This window comes from Rhea pennata, chromosome 2, assembly GCF_028389875.1.
Source record: "Rhea pennata isolate bPtePen1 chromosome 2, bPtePen1.pri, whole genome shotgun sequence".
NCBI lineage: Eukaryota > Metazoa > Chordata > Aves > Rheiformes > Rheidae > Rhea > Rhea pennata.
The window spans coordinates 23,818,038-23,837,844 of record NC_084664.1 but is presented as its reverse complement, the minus strand read 5'-3'; the positions used below and the strand labels follow the sequence as shown (position 1 = coordinate 23,837,844).

The 19,807-nt window shown below is 38.1% G+C and overlaps 1 protein-coding gene across 1 annotated transcript in view; it reads right to left on the bottom strand.

The window, feature by feature from the left end:
• The window catches only part of FAM171A1 (family with sequence similarity 171 member A1), a 91,783-nt gene that overhangs the window by 20,417 nt on the left and 51,559 nt on the right, over positions 1-19,807 (bottom strand). The window contains exons 3-6 of the mRNA XM_062569069.1: positions 17,246-17,473; positions 11,911-12,003; positions 6,198-6,356; positions 682-858 (exon numbers count right to left, since the gene is read on the bottom strand). Of these exons, the coding sequence (XP_062425053.1) occupies positions 682-858; positions 6,198-6,356; positions 11,911-12,003; positions 17,246-17,473 (657 nt within the window). The remainder of the gene's footprint in view (positions 1-681; positions 859-6,197; positions 6,357-11,910; positions 12,004-17,245; positions 17,474-19,807) is intronic.

The following is a 19,807-nucleotide window of genomic DNA, read 5'->3' as shown; positions in this document are numbered from 1 at the left end:
AAACTTCTGCCTTGCAGAGACAAAACCCCGCTACACAGACCAACATTCAAAAAATGTTCATCCTGCAATTTAAAAAACCTGAGTGCATTTAACAGATTATGTTGATATTCTCTCATCCTTTCAAATGTTTCATGAATTTTGCTTGCTTTTTTCTTTCTTTCTTCTTCTTTTTTTTTTTTTTTTTTAATAATCTGTATGTACTTTCCTTCCTGATAGCATTACTCAATCTCAAAGTCATTCACAAAAAAGTTACTATTGTGTTTTCTAATGAGAGCCAGGAAACTGAGCCACAGAGATGTGAGATGGACCAAAGGCTGACTGGTTACAAAGACAAGACCAGTTCCCATTTTTCTAGATTTCCAATTCAATGCCACAGCTGATAGATCTCACCATTTCTCAGTCTCTGGGTGAAATCAAATTCTCTCAAACTAGATTTAGCATAAAATATTTAATATTTGCAAAATGTCACATTTACAATATTTTTGATACAGAAGTGAAACACAATGCTATTCAAGTATATATACCCAGTCATATTGTTTAATATAACTCATTATCTTCTCTGCTTTTAGACAGAAAAAGAAAATAGGTTTCTGTACACAAGGACCTTAATATGACACAATAAATGCTGTAAACTTCAAACAAACAAAGCCATCTAGGACATCACAATTACATGTTACCTACCAAATTTTTGGTCAAACCTCCATGCTGGAACATGTGCATTGTGCTTCAAGTTGCTGTTTGTTGGCAGAGGCACTGTTACGTAGATGGGGCCATTCACGGGGACTGGAGTCCCATCACTGTTGAGAAGATGAACACTGACTGCAGTGACAGGGGTAAGGTCATACCTAGTGCTGTTACCTGCCAAGAAAATTGAAGAATATTATGACTACATATTTTACCAACGCTTAAGACACAGCCATGTGGTTCAATATTACAGTATTGGACCGTTATATTTCTCAAGGGAAGGTGATATTAATCTTCCCTATCTCACAAGATTAACCATAACCAAGCTGTATACACGTCTGCATTTTTCACTTAACCTTGGAAAATTCTAAAGACAAGAAAAAGGCATTATAAAAAGGTCCTGCGTATATTTTCTCACCTTCACTCATCTTTTACTTAATATACACAAGTATCACAACGACATACACAGCAAAACTCTTACAATCCTTTATTTGTGTGAGTATACGTTATAACCAGCTCACACCCAACTATGCAGTGGCACTGCAAAGGATGATAGTTCCATGTGTAAGAATGCGGAGTATTCGTCCTTTGGCCTTTCCCTGAAATAAACCAAGCTAAATGGATTAGTATGATATCCAACCTTTCTTCAATCTATGTAAGGTAATAATCATCATTCTTTACATTTAAACTGCATGCTAATGGACATTACTTCTTGACAACAATATGATTTACAAAAATATTACAACCTTTCAACCATTTAACCAAATGACAGAGAAGAAAAATGGAAGGTGTATTTACAAGGAAAAAAAAAAAAAGCTTTAGGTATTGTTTAAAACCAAGATGATCTGAAGAGCAAAGCAATAGGTATTGAGCTCTAAATTGAAGAGACTGAGCTTTCAGTTTCGCAAGGGGTTTGAGCTCACACTGATCCACACCGCTGCTAACAGGAGCCATCCTGGGGTGTTCACTGTGCCGGCAGTGGTGGCTTGGCAGCTGCTAATCCTGCTGTGGGGCTCATCTTCCTCTGCACACAGGGAAAGGCAGAGGTGTGCACAGCTGGTGCAGAGAGGCTTACCATCCCTTCTGTAATCCTATTGCCTTACACCAGCGTAAACTGCCTGTAAAGCACATTCCCACCCAACAGTGGTATGTCCACCTGCTAAAATTAAGGCACTGAAAACAGGCAGTATTTCGGTGCCAGTGTTTGATGCATGACTACGCTCAAGGCAACAGTAAAGTATGAACTTTATGATGTCTCCTAACAGTGACCAAGTGTCAAGGAATGGCCTTTATTAAATTCCATGTCTCTAAGTGATGGTCTGCTCACCAAAGTTAAGATATAATCAGGAACAGGAGGGAGACAAAGCTCCTAAAAATTTTAAACACACACAGCATTTGTAAGAGGTGCCAAACTGAAGACACTATAAATAATCGCAAGTAATTCTGCATAATGCCTCCTATAGCATTGGCTCTGACCCACATCCTTCCCAGATGTTAAGGAGACCGTCACTGTACCGAAGCCAACAGTCCGAGGGGGGCTGAAAGCACAGACGCTGGGCGCATACTGTTTGCTTTGATCCACTATGAACTGTGGGGCAGAAGCACATCTTCCACAGGGATGAAAGTGCTGAGAAGTTAGGTTCTCTGAAGATGGCCATATAAAAAAGCCCCAGAGGTGACAGGAAAAAAAAAGTTTGGAAATTCAGCTAGGGCGTAGGGTAAGGTTGCCTTTCTTCTCAGGTGTTTATACTATCATCTGCTTCAATGGTGCAAGGCATCATCCCCATGCAGATTTAGAATATAAAGCAGAGAGAATGAGGAACGAGTTGGTTCCTTTATTTGTGACTGTCCACAGCCTCTCCCATACACCTCTACTCTAATTTCTGTCAGACTGATACTTGTCCCTAACTCACTAGACTTAGACCACCAGTTAATTTCACATCAACCACCACGCAAGTGCAAAACAGAACTAGCTTTCAATCTCCACTGATCTGAACTATATTAAAATTTCTGACCTATTACAGTCAGGCCACACATGCCATTACTAATCTTCTAAACCATCTATTCTGCACCTGAAACTCTAAATTTAGTGATGACAGGTATCACAGCACTGCAACTATTCTTTCAAGTGCATTCAACATTGAAGTGTGAGAAGATTACGAAAATTTTTTGGAAAGGTGCTCTATTTGAGTGGGGCTACACTGAGTAGTAATTATGTTTATGATAACTCAGGTAAACAGCATTTAACTTAAAATGACAACATACATTGCCAATGTTAGCACAAAATAAAATACCAAACAATCTTCCCTTAGGCTGATGTCAGAGAAATAAATTCCTGTTGTTAAATTATATCATAACCTAGTCAGGTTTTGGCACACACCAATTCAAAAGATACAACATAAATGTTTCTAGAATCTAAAATTAATACCTAAAATGAAATTATGTTTTATATTTTAGTTGATTATTTTTAGAGATTTAAAGTTTTAAAATTTGCTTTCATTAGTGTCTTGGTAAGATATGATATCTACCCTGTATCTGTAAATATACGTTTTCAGCCCGCAAAAAAGTATCTCGATGGTGAAAAATCATTTGCATCTTTTTTACTTAAGGAGCACTGAGACTTCACTCAGTTCTGAGCTATGTAAGTTACATTAGAAGATAAAGAAATTTCTGAAATCCACTGACCTGTGGCAAGAAGAAAAATCCTTTAGTCTGCCACATTGTATGGTAGATAAATGATCACTAGAGATAACTTTTCTCCTTTCTGTTGTGAAGGTAATTTAAAATCAATGCTTATGAGACTCTCAGATGCTATAAAAATGGTAAGCTCATGCACAGAGTAAATGGGAGTTGACTTCAATAAATGTCAGCTTTCATTTATTGCTTGCCATTTTTGACATCTGGTGACCTGTAAAAAGCTCTAGAAAAATCAGGAGAAAATCCACTGTAACTTAGACTTGACTCTTTGTAAAGAAGCAAACAGCCTACAAAACCATCAGGAATAACGATTATTAGTGAGCTTAGTCCATTACTGCAGACTACAGAAGTTTTGTTTAGTTTGGTTAAAAGGATAAGATTCTGTAAAATCATCCTAATGCTCACTAGTTGGCTGTTAATACAAACAATAAGCTAACATTAGATGGGCTTACCATTATTGCTGGTAAATGCTTTGAATTTTTATGTTTGGTACAGGCTGATTCATGCACTTAAATTTCACTGCTCCATACTACTATTTCAACACCCAGTTTGGATTATATGAAAACTCATTTCTTCAAGTCAAAGAAAATACATTTTAGTTAAAACAACTGTAAAGTCACCCTGGATAAATACTAGCCACAAAAATGAGAATATTTAAACAAATGGGAGGATCTGCTCCAAAAGTCTACAGAATTGTAAATAAATAGAAAACTAGCTGAAAAAAAAGGGGGGGGGGCATTCACAATCTACATCTTCCCATGCAAATTAATGCTACTTTACTTAAGCATTCTAAAAATTGTACATAGTATTTTTCCTCTTTTCTTGAGAATGGAAATATTTAAAAATCTCCAGCAGGTAGTGATCTCATTTTTTCCCCCTTCACAAAGTTTTTCAGGTGAAATCTTTGCCAAGTCACTTAGAGATGTAGAAAATGGGGAAGTCTATCCAAGTTTAGGAATTTAGTGTTTCCACACCAGGACAAACTTCTACTTAAAACAGATGACATTACATCCATATATAGTGCATATATGAATACACTATATTCATACACTATATTACACTGTGCAGAATACTACAATATTCAGAAAAAAAGGCTCTTTCTCAGCCTTAAACTCCATTTCTTTTTGGGTTGTTTCAGTCTTTTGTGTCAATAAAGGTCAAATCCAGCACTCCTCTGCTCAAATAGGAAAGCTCCCATCACAGTCTGCACATACCAGCATATAGAAGATTAGGAAATCAGGTGCTCTGATTTGTAGGAAGCTGGGAGGTAAAACAGGAGGGAGACGAAGTGCTGATTGTGTAACTCACAGGAGACATGATCATTTAAAATTCTGGCAAGATCTATTTTGACTAATTAAATGCAAGAGAAGGAAGTTGGGTTGCAGAGCACTGAGGAAGAGATTGGGAGAGAGGAATCTTCCCCCGCCTCCCCGCTATCAACAGTTTGTTCAGTGGGTTTGCAGTTAAAAGGAGAGGAGATGAGGAAGCAGATGGAGAGAAGAGTGAGATCAAGTATGTTCTTTTCTTTTAGAAAGATAAGAGATCTTACATCATGTTTGAGTACAGGCAGCCACAGCAAAGTGAAGGCTGAAGATGAGAATGGGGAAATGACAAATGAAGAGATAGGATGAGATGTGCTCGCCGAAGCAGACAGAAGGGCTAGAGTAAGGTAGCAGATACATTTCTTCTTGTAACAGAAAAGAGAAAGGTAATTTATTTTGCTGGTTTTATCCGAGGAAAAAAATGGTAAGCTCGCTCACATGCTCTTTACACACACGCCCTAATATTCAGCATCATCAAATCAACACATCAGAGATAAATGCACCCTGAGAAACAGCAGGGAGGGCCTCCAAGGGTCTTTCAGCTTGCTCTCTGGCTTCAAAGCAGACTCAGCTACGCCTGTGCCAGCCTGCCAGGAGATTGTCTAACTCCATCCAGCATCCCCAAGCAATCAGTCCTGGAGCTCAAACTATCCTTATCATTAGCAAGGTTTTGCTGATCGCTAATCCGAATTTTTCTGGCTGCAATGCAAGCCCACTGCTTTCTTCCTATCCCAGTACAAACACAGAAAACACATTATTCTTCTCCTCTCTGCAGCAGCATTTTAAGCATTTGAAGACTGTTATGCCCAATTCCTCTATTTTTCCCTAGCATACACAACACTAATTATTTCAATCAAGAATAAATGAGAAATAGAAGAAGAGTAACAGAAATTGGCAGTCATAAACACATATTAAGGCTTTGAGTTCAATACTGGTGTTTCTATTACAAATTTTTGTTTTCCCCTCTTTGGTGCTAAAAGAACTTGTGCATATTTGGCCAAAGCTTGATCCAAAAGTACAATGCATTTAACAAAGCCATTGAAACAACTCTGTTGTAGAACAGAGTAGAATAAAAGAGTACTAAATCCTTACTACATGGGCATTTTATTTATTTTAGAAAAAAAATGAACAACAACTTTATGGCATTCTGAAGTTTCAACTCTCTTTTATTCCTTCACATGAATCTTTGGTTATGAGTGGAACATAGAACAAGTACAAAATAACACATTTGGAGACTCAGTTCTAAACTGCAGGTGTAACAAACTTTCCTATTCTCCCAACGCCAAGCAGTCTTCAACTTTGCTATTCAATGGCAGCTTTAAAAGGATGGAGGATCTTGCCCTCTGTGCCTACTAAAACACTGATACCTATAATTAAGATTATCAGCAGTAGAACCGGATGATGCGAATACCACAAGAATTTTGTTAAGCTGAGTTAAGAGCTGGATCCTCGGACCAGTATGAAATCAGAACAAAAACAAAATTAGTGCGTTACCTGTTCCATTTCCATCTAATCCCTGCAAATAAGGAAAACTGTCCACTTCCCAGGGTGAACTGGCTGCTGTTAGATACGCTGTCAAATCACTGTAGCTAGTGTTCTCTGGTAATTTCACAGATCTTCTCTGAAAGTGAACTTGTGGCTGAGTCCGTGCCCCTAAAAAAATTAAAAGTGACTTTATATCCAGGGAGGATAGAATATTTAGGAGTGCATTTGCAGTTTTTTCATTATAAATTAAAATAGCTTGAGATGGACAGAGATACCAGAAAGCTACTGCAAAACTGGAGGAAATAAAATTTTTTAGTATTTATTTTGCAACTGCTATTATTTTTCCACAAGTATCATAGAGTAAAATTTTTAAGGCATCTAGTATCGTATGTTTATGTTATTCCCAGGATCACTTCAAAATTCATTACAACCTTCTTTTAATGAATACGACAGAAACTAGAAATGAATTCAGAGGTAATTTATGTAAAAGCTTAAAAAAAGTATGCAGTTCAACATTATTGTTTAAATTTTATTTCCTTTGGAATAACAGTGTATTTTAAACTCTTTAAAGTGATCTTTGAAGAGACTAAAACTCTACGTGTAGTCTAAATTAACTTGTGTAATTTTCCACTTTTAAAAAATTTTTATTTATTTTTACAAAGCCCTGGCCATGTTACCATCTCTATCACCGAGATAGCACTCAGTAAAAACATCACACAAAAAGATTCACTTGTCAAAGCTTGGGTGAAAACGGTTTCCATGTTTTCCTACTCAATGAACACATCTTTTAAATAGAGTCAGATTACTTGCTATGTAAGATTTCTCCATTTTCCTCTGTGTTGTATAGTTTTAGCATTTTTTCCAAGATCACTAGACGTTAATTGAAGAATATTTACTGCAACATGTTCTACGACTGTTTCATGTACTATTTCATGTCCCATTTAAATCCCTGGTTTACAAAGTCTACAGTATTTTTCAATGGATCCTCACCATTAATACAATTTAGCAACACACAGCAAGATTCCATCTGCAAGTTTGTGTGTACAACATGCAAATTAAATTTCAAATCAAAAGCTATTGTATTTTCCAGAGTTCATTTTGAATACTCGCAGAACGCTCCCCGCACAGCACAAAATGAAGAGGCAAGCAGTTTTTTTTCTTAATTCATACTTGACTATGTAGTTCAAAGATGTCAGCTCAAAACAATTTTGCTTCTTTTCCTCTATTAGTCTGACACAGTAGCTTTATGTTACATGCAACTTCACTGACAAAAAGAATTCAAGAGCTTGACTCACAACTGCTAAATTTTACAACTACCGATGTCATTAACCAGGAGAGTGGAATCTTTTGAATTATCTTCTCGCAAGAGTTATAATCATGAGAAAACATGAAATTCCACACAACAAATTTTGTATCAGCCATAATAATTGCTATGTGGGCAAATAAGTATCTCCAAAGAACTGATCATTAACTGTTTAGCTGTCATTTCTTTAGTAACTTGGCAAGAAAAGGCTTTTCCTTTTTAATTTCTGAAACATTGAAGTATTTACATCAGGATCTCAAAACTAGCAGTATCCCTAAATGCTGAAGATAGTCATCAAACAATTTATCAATGAAACAATGTCTCTCTTTTTTCTTGAAACAAGAAATCTCTCTTAGCCAATTTCTAGGCTTAAATGGAAAACAACATAAAAGACTAAATAAATTGACTGCAGTGAACTCAGGGGAAGACTTATCTCCCTGGTGCTTTGCAACATCGTAATAGTTTGCTGTACCTCCGGGACAGATCTGTTCAAGCATTCAGGAGTCTCTGCCTGCACTGCTGTGTGGGTTCATATGTTCCATATGGACAAGCATCCACAGTAACAAAAAAAATAAAATAAAATAAAAAAGAAAGAAAAAAAAAACACAACAAAGAAACCAGTATTAGGATTATCACCAACAGTTCAATGTAAAATTGTAGGATTTTCAGCTGTCTAAAGATCTGACTAAGATGAATTATTCAAGCTGCCAAGAACTGGTATTGTATTTCTGAAGACTGAAGTAATTAAGAATTAGAAACAAAACAACTGTTGTTGAGCCTGTTAACATAGTAATTTATTGGGAGGCTCTGGAGCTTCCTTTTAGAAAAAAGTGGTTATTTTGTAGCACCTGGGAGAGCCATGAGCTGCCAAATTATAAATTCTTAGGGAGGCTCTGAATGCAAACTTCAATTTCTTGGATGCTGCAGACAATACACTCTTATGGCTAAGCCCCAGAGTTGACTGGGAACTAGCACAGCAATAAGCTAGGATGCACATTTTAAGGCATTAGCTATTCAGAAACAACTCCCTATATAAAAAGGAAGTTTCTGATCATTTGTTATAACAAAACAACAACTGTGCATATATAAAGCAGCCCATACAATAAGTTGGTCTGCAGAATAACTAGTTAGTTCACATGCTTCATTACCAAGAGCAAACTCCTTCAACCAGAGATGTCCTGAGGAACCTAGGTTCTTTGTCAGTGGCCAAATCCTGGACCTCAGGAAAGTCACTTAACCTCTCCACAAACCAGGAATAAAAATATTTGCCTATCATTGCCTGGCAGATGCTTAATTCATTAGCATGGGTATAAAATCTGGGCATCAAAGTGAATGCATCCCTAGTGAAGACTGTACAAGGGAATCAGTCTTTACACCAGCAAAGCCGCTTTCCTCCCAGGCACCCTGCTTTGCTGCCACACACTGCCCTCTCTCTCCCTTCAGCTATATCCCCTTCTTCCCACAAGGGATATCCACACAAATTAACCTCAGCTCTCTAAAGAAATGCCCCTTTCCTCCTCTCCTCATTGCATTGCTGGTGGTGGGAAAACTCAATAGTGAGAAAGTTGCCTGCAATCTGTCATGGGCTATGACTCTCCTCTCGGCTCCTCAGCCAGATCTCTCCAAACCCCAGAAGCGTCTTGAAGGGCAGAAGATTGGGAGCTATTAGTGAGAGGCTTGTGAGAGAGGCATCCACCAATGCTCTTACCACCCTGCTAGAAGATCATCAGTGCACTGCTTTAGCAGAGGTCACTGAGCGTTTTAGTACTTATCCTTGGGAGCAGCTTTGCTGTGGGAAGTGGAAGCAGTAAAAAGGAGAGAAAGATTTGTGCTGACTAGAGTCTTACAAGAGAGTATTTTTCAACAAGTCAACACTTACCACGAGGAAGCTATAATAATCTTATTATTGCTTTTATTACTCAAGAAACCTTGTTTTGACTTTTAACATCAAAATAAAACCCAAATACATTCAAGTGTAAAACTGGCAGGCGAGTCCTCTCTCCACTTGGCAGGTGGTATGAGGGCAAGGACTTCTCGGCAGTGTTTACATCTTCTTTAAGCAACCTCCTGCCAGCAAACCAACCATGATTCGACTGCTGCCATTTCTAGTTTGCTGATGCACACCTGGAGATGTAACCATCTCAGGAGTGCCTCTGAGCAGACACTGCAGGCATGCCATGTCGAGCCACACTGTTGTCTGAGCCTCAGTCTATGCTAAGTAACATCTCCAATATAATCAACCTATGCTCTAATTCCTCATACGTAAGAGCCAGGGAGAGGATACCCTTACAGTTCCTACCCTTTGAACACTGAAGTTGAGCTTGTCACTCTGCTGGTATTACATAACCTGAACGGCTCAGTGGCTGGCAAGCTCCATCCCTCGCAATTACTGTCAGAATACAGCAGTGGATTGTAATCCCATCACAAAAATGAAGTTGGCTGCATCGACTCAAACTTCTCAATTGCATAATAAGTTGCTTGCTTGATTAGTTATTCAAAGGCAACTGGTAACTTACTGTACTAGACAGGCCTTTCTTTTCCTCTGATTGGTGCTTTAAACACCAGTGTTCCCAGTCTGTTCCTAGTATAATGAGTTCTGTTCTGTTCTCATTTTTGCACTAGGGTAACTCCTGATCATCTCTTTTGAAGCAGCTCAAAGTTACTGGAAAATAAATTGGAAGAGTAACAGAGAGAAAAACTAGGTCACAAGAATTCTGAATCAGGATTAGAGAGGTTCCATTCAAAGGCAGGTACAATGTCTAGGCTGTCTTTCATTTAGGTTTCATCGTGAGAGAATTCCTAGGAAAAGGAGCGTGGATTGGTCCTATAGAATAGCCTTTGCTATGCAAGAACAAGAGTTCAAATAAACTCCAACTCTTAAAATAATTTGGGTAACACCTTCTTCCCTTTTCTTCCTTTTCTGCTATGCCAGCATGGAGTCAGAATACGTTATATTACTCCAATTTAAAAATATCCGGCACATCCTGAAGAAAATCACTGAAGGGAGCAAAACTATGGGGAATACATTCATGAGTGCCAATTAGTTGTTAAATGTCCCTCTAGCCCTTTAACATCCCCTGTTTTTTGAAGAAAGGAAGCTACAAAAAAGAAAAGATTTTTCTTTTTCAGTAAATTGCATAATATAAGCATATTTGAGTAAGAATATTTAATACAGCATGACAGCAAAATACTGTTGGTAAACAATGTTTCATGTTTTGTCTACTGGAATCCCTTGTGGTTTAACATACTCCATAGTCCATCTAATTTACCCCATTAGATAATGTCAGCTCTCAAACTGCAGAATATACGTACCACAGCTGTGTTGTTATGTAGCTCCTTCTGAGTGTTCCAGCAGCTACATAATTTGTGTAGTGCTTTTTCAGCTTCAGTCATATCTAGTGCTCTCATTAATGAAAAGCCTGTTGTGTCTGGATGGTTTCTAACCATAATAAAAGATGTTATTCTATTCCCTCAGATAAAACAAGATTATCTTAAAGTATTATTGAAAGTAGTAGTCCCCTGTTTATTAACTGTCTGCTAGAGTTCAGAATGATGGTATTCATACTGCGTGTGAAAAACTAATACACAGTTTATGGATAATAAGAATGCTAACAGGAAGGAAGGCCCCTTGTTTCAGGTCATCGAAGTATCTTTAAAAACATCTGTTCTTTTATCAAGAGACTTACCTCAGTATATCAGATCAATTGGACTAAGTATCGCTCAGATCCCTATTAGAGGAACCTTTTAATCTTCTACTGTGCAATTCAGGAAACACACATTATTCATCTGTCCGATACTGATGTTGCTTTTACTTCTGTGTTTGGCCTTATGAAAAGGTGCTCCAACCTTTATTCTGCTAATACAGCGGGTTTCATAGTATGTCGGTTTGCAGGCAATCTGCTAAGGGGTCTACAGGAACTAATTAAGTACATTTACATATGCTATCCAGCGAAGTGTATATGAGAAATTTTTAATGCACCTATGCTTTTATATTTCTAAGGCATTCACAGTAGGAAGTAAGAAAATTTAAAACTACAGAAAATTCTTAGAGAATAACAACATCAGAAAGTGTTTACTGGAAGGATGGTTAGATAAGGCTAGATGAAGAAATAACTAACAGATAATGAAAGAAATTTAATTTCTTGCTTTCAGCCGCCACACTAAAGTTCAAATTTGTTTATTCCTAAGTAACTAAAATTCCCTAGTCACAGTCATTATAGAAGAATTTTGGTATTAATCAATTCAGTAAAACCATCCCACAGAGGAGAGGCCTGGCCCTACGTCCCTCAGTGAACTCATAGGAGTTTCTCAGGAAAATCTGGTGTCTCCAATTGCACAGCGTTCAGAAAGAACCAGGTTGTCAGGTTTTTCTTTAAGTGTCATTTAAATTTCAATTCCAACTTTCACAAATCACCATACCTTGAAATCCTGAGACTATCTGGACTACATCATCATAGACCATTAGAGTAGCTGAGCGTTCAGGAAGAAGGCCAAGACTCAGTGAAGAGAACACTGTAGAAGAGAAGTGGTTTAAGTGCGATATATTTGAATTCTTACAAAAATAACCCAATAACAAGGGAACTTATTTTCTTCTATTATTCTTTCAAAAATAGGCAATCCAAACTATTAAAAACATACCGTATACACGAGAGAAATAAAACACATTTTCTAAACCAAATAATTTGCTATTTCTATTGACCTAAACAATATACTCCACATTTTGAGTCCTGACAAAGTCATGCGTTTGAATTTGAAGTATAGAAGAGTGCAACGAAAAGCAGAGTTTTGGGTTACGGTTCCCAGCTCCACAAATGACTTGTCATTACATAAAGATGACTGAAATACTGACCCTGTTAGTATTTCAGTAAGTCTGACTGATTTTTGGGGGGGCGGGGGGTGGAAAAAAAATACTTCTTACCTCAGGAAGACTCTAAGGAAGTTTAATTTTTAAGAACTCAGAGGTACTTATAGAGTCATACAGAAATGCAAAGTATGATGAATATGTCTGAATAATTTGCTTTAAAACGCAGCATGTCTTTACCAAGTCACCACCTACACTACAGAAGTTCTATATATAGCAGAACTAGTATCATTCTACCACCGGTAAGAAAGGGGACAGACAAATAGTATTTGCTGCAAGAAATCTGTTTCCAAGGGCCTCCTCTGCCCTTGGACATCGACACTCCATAGAGGGTGGATGTCAGAGGGTGTTCATGTATGTATGCACACGTTTGGAGAGGGAAAAAATATGACACAATTTCATGTCAAGTATTTTAGACTCAGAAGGCCAGAAACACATACAGCACTAGACACTGAGCACAACCGACTCGTGCACTCATGGAAACACCGAGAAGTAGATCTGCCTCCACTCCCTACATGGCTTTCAGAGATAGAAGGAGAGGAAGAAAATAACGTAGACTAATCCTTTTCGATGAATGGGCAGGACTCCACATCTGCATGTGGAAAGTAGTCATTTCATTTTAAGTGACCACAAACTGAGGAACACTTTTCCAGACCTGACTAATTAAAGAATAGCACAAGCTCTTCTGATTTTCTGGAGCTTTATAAATTTCTTCTGAATTAATATATATTATTTGATCCAAGAGACCACATAGATGATAGAAACAAATTGAGAGACTGTTTGCTATTTTTGTTATAACAATCTATTCACTTTTTAAAGATCAAAAATTCTAGTGTTTATGAGAAATACGTGATAAAGCAGAAGATAGGAGCAATATACTGGTAAGAATCATGACTTAAACTATTGTCTTAAAACCATGTAAGCACATTAAAAAAAAAATCAAAAAAACGTTATTGTAATTACAGCTAAGAATTTTCTTTTGAACATTCTGCATCTGAAAAAAACGTACACATCAATCAGCATAAGAAAGAATGGCTAGTGTAAGGAGCATTAAGGTAGCAAAATCTGTTTGTTTTTACTCCAATAATTTAATTTGTATAAAGAAAGCTAATATAATTTAGATACTCTAGGGGGCTCAATACAATAAACCATGCCAACATCATCTTCTGAATGTGCCAGGCCGTAATGCACAGATAACCTCTAAACTTCCCTTGGGCTTTTTTGTACAATCATTTCTCAGCATGACAAACACAGAAAGCCATTTTTTTTAGGCTAGAGGGATCACTGTGATGATCTAGTCTAGTCTTACTCCTGCTCAAAATTGGCCTTCCCTGAATTAATTACTACTTCAGATTCAGTAATTGTGCTTAAACCATGTTGTGAGGAAAAAAAAAAAAACAAAAACCAAAAAACCCCCTACCAAGTCTGCTTTTAAAAGCGTCCAGTGGTAAAGAATACAACATAACATTTGAGTGTTCCGTAACTAATTATGATGGCAGTTAAAACTGTGTGCCTTTTTATCCATAAAAATTTACTGAGGTTTGATTTCCAGTCACTTGATTTTTTTTTCATGTTAGTCCACTCGACAGAACCAGTCTCTCTTACCCATTTCCTGTTTGCATTACAGGTACTGATGGACTATGATCAAGTTACCCCATGATTTACTCTCTGATGAGGAAAATAAATGAAGCACTTCAAGCACCGTATTCTCCAATCTTTTAATCACTTTTGGGATACCCTCTAAAACCCCTGAGGTTTTGACATTCTTCTTGAATTGTGGATCCAGAATTGGACGCAGATTTCCAGAAGTGCCTGTGCTACTGACAAGTGCTGAGATATAAAACTCTGTATTTCTCAGAATTTCCTTTACTTTTTCTTATTTTATAGCTAAGGATCAGATTATTCCTCCTTTCTGCAGTGCTGCTTCAGGATCTCATTTTCAACTGTTCATCTACCATGAGTCATGTGTCTTCTGCAGAGTCACTGCTTCCCAAACGAGCTCTCCTCTCCCAGAAATACGAGTATGTTCTGCTCCCAGAACTGTACTTCACCAGAGTGAAAACTGTCTGCCTGTTTGCTACCTTATCAGCCAGTCTGAACTGGGTTTCCTTGAGACCCTCTCTTCATTGCTCAGCAATCTCCCAAGATTCCTCTTAGCTGCGGACTAACAGTTGTAATTTTTTCTTCCAAATTATTGGCCAGAAAACAAAACTTCTATATGTAGCCAAAAATTATAATGAGCATGTCTTTCACCATGAACGCGTCAACAACTCAAGTGCTGTGAAACTAATGAACTGTTAATAAGTGGAATTGGGGTTCTCCTGATAAATAACTTAATGGGAGAAAAAGATCTTATTCTTTTCCTCCTACCATTTTTCATAAAGTAAATAATAATCCTCCTGCTTAAGTGGAAAAGACCTGTCATTATTTCAGTTGATTTTAGAAAAGAAAATTTCTGTCCAATTATGAAAACAAAAAGCTTGATGCTTGCTCCCTAAAGTCATTACAACAGCATCACAAGTGGCTGCACAGCTTTGCATCCTCATATTATACTAATGCATATTTTCTCCAGTGGAATAATCTCCATTCTTTGACAAAGTCTTGTTACAGCACTTTAAACCTTACAGCCCTACAGCTTGCAAACCTACTTCCTGTTTGTAGTTATCATTTCCACACTGAGGTGGTGGAAGGAAACACGTCCATACATCACTCACCATAGCATACAGGTTGGCACATTAACTTAAACCACTGACATGGGTGCAATGCTACTTGGTATGGCCTATCTGTGAGATGACAATTACTACTGCTACAAAATGGCAATTTTGGGAAATTAAAGTTGTGCTCTAAGCATGTGCCCAGACTGTTCACTGCAGAATCAAGACTTAGATATATTGCTTGTTCCCCAACATTCAACTCAGATTAAATCAAAATAAAACAAAACAAAACCAACAAAAAATGTCATGATTTTCAAAACCTCTAAACAGGAGCACATTTAAATACAAATAGTTCTTGTAAAGTTTTTTAAGCACTATAAACATTGAAACTCTACAATATAGAAAAATAACAGTCTAATTATTTTGGGCCTAAACTACTATGCCATGTCCTTTTTAGAGAGTAATTCAAAGAACAGACCTACTAAATCTGCATGGGATGTATCAAGTTTTAACTTGTTGTTTCTTTAAACAAAGGAAGGACTAAGTTCAAGGTACAGAAAAGATTCCACCCTCAATGAAATCAATGGCAAACTGTCTAGCAATTTCAATGGAGGAAGACTGACAGTGAAAGGAATCTTTATTTTCTGAATTAAGCTCATGTTTCAACTGTGGAAAAAAAAGATTTTGTGGTAACTATGTATACAATTACTGTTCTTTAAACTTCAGTGACTAACCAAAACAGTAATGCCACATTTGATTCCCTTCCCTCAAGATCAGTATTTCAGAAAAAGCAACAAACAAAAAGCAAACCAAACAAAACCCAGATCCATGGAAGAGTAGGTTGCATTCAAAAGATCTTGGGCATGAGTAGGAAGATATGAGGCAAGAAATGGCTACTGCATACTCTAATCACATATAATTGTGTCTTAAGGCAGGACCTTAAGTATGACAAGGAAGCTGGCATTTTAACTTATTTAAAAAGAAAATTTGTCAAGGAAATTTCTAAATAGAATCGCAAAATGGGGCTGGAAAGGACCTCTTGTAGGTCACCTGGTTCAACCTCAGCTCAAGCAGAGGCTTCTTCAGCTGAGTTTTGGCAGTCCTGCTTCGCTTTATTTATCTGGGATTCTCCTTGCTGTGATGTGTTTCAATTGCTAATCATTCTTTGTCTCTGTGCTCTTAACCTTGCCTCCATCTTCTAAATAGCCCTATTAGATACCTGAAGAATATGCCAGAATATGGTAGTGAAAATATGGACTAAGTCTGTCTTATCTGAAGCAACCGAATGCAAGTTAAGTAAACAGCATGTTGAAATACCTAAAGTGTAATTCTGGGCTTGGATTCATTAGTATACTTAAAACCTGGCATGGGTTGGCCTGTGCTAATTAGCAATTCTGAGGTGTGTTTACATGCAGTTTGGGCATAACATGGGCCTGGGACCATTCCTGAATGGCTTGAACAGAATGACTAATTGTGGCTGGGGATTAGAGAAGAGGTAGATGAAAGCTGGCTGGATATGAGCTTCATCTTGTTATAAGGTCTCAGGGTCAGAGAGCCACTCTTGACCTGTTCCATTTAGTACTACACATACAGTCTTCATGACTCAGCTTCCTCTTCTGTATAGCAGGGATAACGTAATAACTCCTACTTTTCACAGACTTTTGAGGTATTCAGGTAAGAAATTGCATGGAAGTATTATTATTATTATAATATTTGTTTGCCTGTTAATCATGCTAATTATGTTAGAGAGACTCTTTGGAAATGGATAACATAACTGCAGATTAAAATTGACCTATGGGACATGGCAAAGAATTGAAAGCCCAGGACTTTTTGGTAAACATACTTTTTTGGTAAGCATACAGTACAACTGTCATTGCTACACTTGAGAGAGAAATGAGTTAGTATATCAGAGCTGCTGAGACAGCACACTGGAAAACAGAGTCCCAATAAAGAAAAAGATCTGGAGCAGGTTTGTATTTTCTGTGGAGCTGTAAGAGCACCAACAGTTGTTTGAAAACTGATGTAGCATTGTGTCAGGGACAGCCAGGAGCAACGCGAAACCCCACACAGCCCCGATGTCACAGTTTAACTGAGGAAGAAACCTTGCGTTTTTTGAATTGCACAGACGTTCTTCCTCCCACCCAGGATTGCAACCAAGCATTAAAATACATCATACAAAATTGTGTAACTTCCTTTAGACGCAAAATCTTACCTCAGAACAAAAATAAAGATCTCTTACCAGGCAATCTTACAGGTTTCCATGGTGCAGAATTTGGCACATATGCATGTTTACTAGCAGTCACTATCAGCTGATTGCCCAACTTATACTGAAACTTGAGGAAGGCAGTGCCATCTGCTCCTGAGGTTCCAGATGCAATGGAAATCTGGTTGGTAAAAATCTCAATGAAGGCTTCGGTTACCGGCTGATGTGTGCTGGCATCACTTATGTGGACCTTCAGCGTTACTTCTGTAATGACAAACAATCACAACAGTTACTGTCAGGAAAATTTTTGCCCAAAGTAACACTAAGAACTTGCTAGCACCCCGAAGACCAAAAGACATGGGGCTCGGTTCTTTCTTCTGTCACTTTGGTACCAAGAATTGCCTCTTTTCCTGGCTTATAGTTCTCTGTTTCAAGTGGTTACTCTTTAGAAACACTGCAGGTTCTGTCACAAGGCAGACCACTTGCTCTAGTCCTGAATTACTGTCCTTCAGTTGACTTTAGCTACTCCACCTATTACTCATACACAGCTGGGTAGCATGCTACATGTGGCAGGCAGTGTTGCCCGTGATGTTAATCCCATGGCAGCATCACAACTCTAAATGCACGTGCTACCAAACATTACATATTTATTAGGCACAGAGAGTTCAGCAACTCCTCTCTAAAGTCGTATCCTTGCTGTGTCTCTGCTCCAGCCAGTCTTTTCCCCAGCACACCAGAACAGCAGCAGTGAGGAGAGGGAAAGGTTGGAAGTGGGCTGTGCTCTCTCATCCCTTCCCAGAAACATTTCTCTGTGTGCAGATCTGCTGTGATGAAGGGTGAGTGAGTCCCCGAAAGAAAGTGAGTGGAAGAGTGGGCTGCATTTCAGTACGAGATTTTGAACCCCAGTGGGAGAGACTGGCCCAGAACTGCTACTGTGAGGTCTCTCCTAGGCAATGAAATCCCATAGGAACAGGACCTCGTCCTCCATGCACAGGAAGATCAGGTTGGACACAGAGTGCTCGCAGTGTGGAAACAGTGAGAAAGAAAAACATCCCCCTCCCTCCCTGTTCACCGACCCCTTTTCCAAAAAGCACAAAAGTATCATGGCACCTAGTAATACCTGGTTATCCACACTGAGACAAAGTCAAATGTATCACCCATCCTCATATGCAACTGGTGAGCCCCAGAAGCAAAGAAGTCATTGTCAAGGCAAGTCAAGAGAACTGTACACGCTGTAAACATGCAGCAAGAAGTTAACACAATGGACTACATTTTACTCAAGTAATTTGCCTTTTTTCCCCCAGAAATTAATTATTTGTTCAAATGTTTCCAGATGTGCAATATTTGCTCACTTCAAGGCACTCCTATGACTAAACCATGCACTGTGTCACAAAACTTTTGTTACATGCAGCTTAGGGGCTTGTGCAAGACAGTCCCTCTGAAAGGCATTCCTCTATAGCTATGATATTTTTTCTGCTCCTACAGTAGTTTCTTTGCCTCATGCTCTAAAGTGGCAGCTCTTGCTTTTCTTCAGTGACTACGACTTATATGCAATGCTGTGTTGAAAGAAACAGCAGCAATGACCCAATGACTCGACCAAACATCTCTGGATATTTTCCCTTTAAAGTCTCCTCATTCTCTTAAATGAATACCTAATGCTTTTCTCTTCTCTCACACTCAAGTCTTTTCTCCTTTTCTTCCCGTGACCTTAGGACACTGTTGCTCTTGCGTGAAGTTTCCTATCTCAGCTTACTTCCTTCCCCAAGGCAGCAAGATGGTATTTTGCAAATACCCTCTTTGTATCAGGGGAATTCAGCCTCAGCCACTAACAAGCAAGATGCTGATGTACCATGTGCAACTCATTTCTTCATGGGCTGCCCAAAAAAGAGAGTGTGACCTCATTTTCATATATATTTAAAAAACGATACATCAGTTTCTGCAGAACAGTATTGGGGATTAGGTTCTGTTATATTACTACTGTGTATTAGGATTTTAAGAGGTTATTTTGGTATATGCAGGCATTCAACCATTAAGATGTAACATCAAGCAGAATAAGAACTTAATAAAATCTGTTGTGAATTTTAGTAGTAAAATGATACAACTGAGCATTCCGAGAAACACAGCATAAGAACATAAAATTTTTAAAAGATATTATGATCTAATGCAACCCTTCAAATTATTAACACCTCTTTCCTAAGGGCACTTTGGTCAGAAAAATATTGGGCCCTTTTATAAGCACAGACCTTCTGTCTGAATTCTAGGGTACAGCAAATACAAATATCAGACAGTCCTGAACAAAAATCCCATTAGAGAAATTCATCATCATCACAACTCTCACTTTAGAACTTGGCAATGAAGAATGTCAATTTAGAGAGGATCAGCATGAAGTACATTTTAGCCATTAAAGATTCTGGACGTTTTCCCAGTTTTACATTTAGTAGTCAAAGAAAACAACATATATTGAAAAACAGTGTACATAACTACACTCTGGCGCATATGTATAGAATGCCTCATTTGAAACCTTGCCCTGTTCACCAAATAGCTTCTGAAATCTTGTGCACATGGTAGCTACATTAATCAAGGGAAGAACGCAGATGT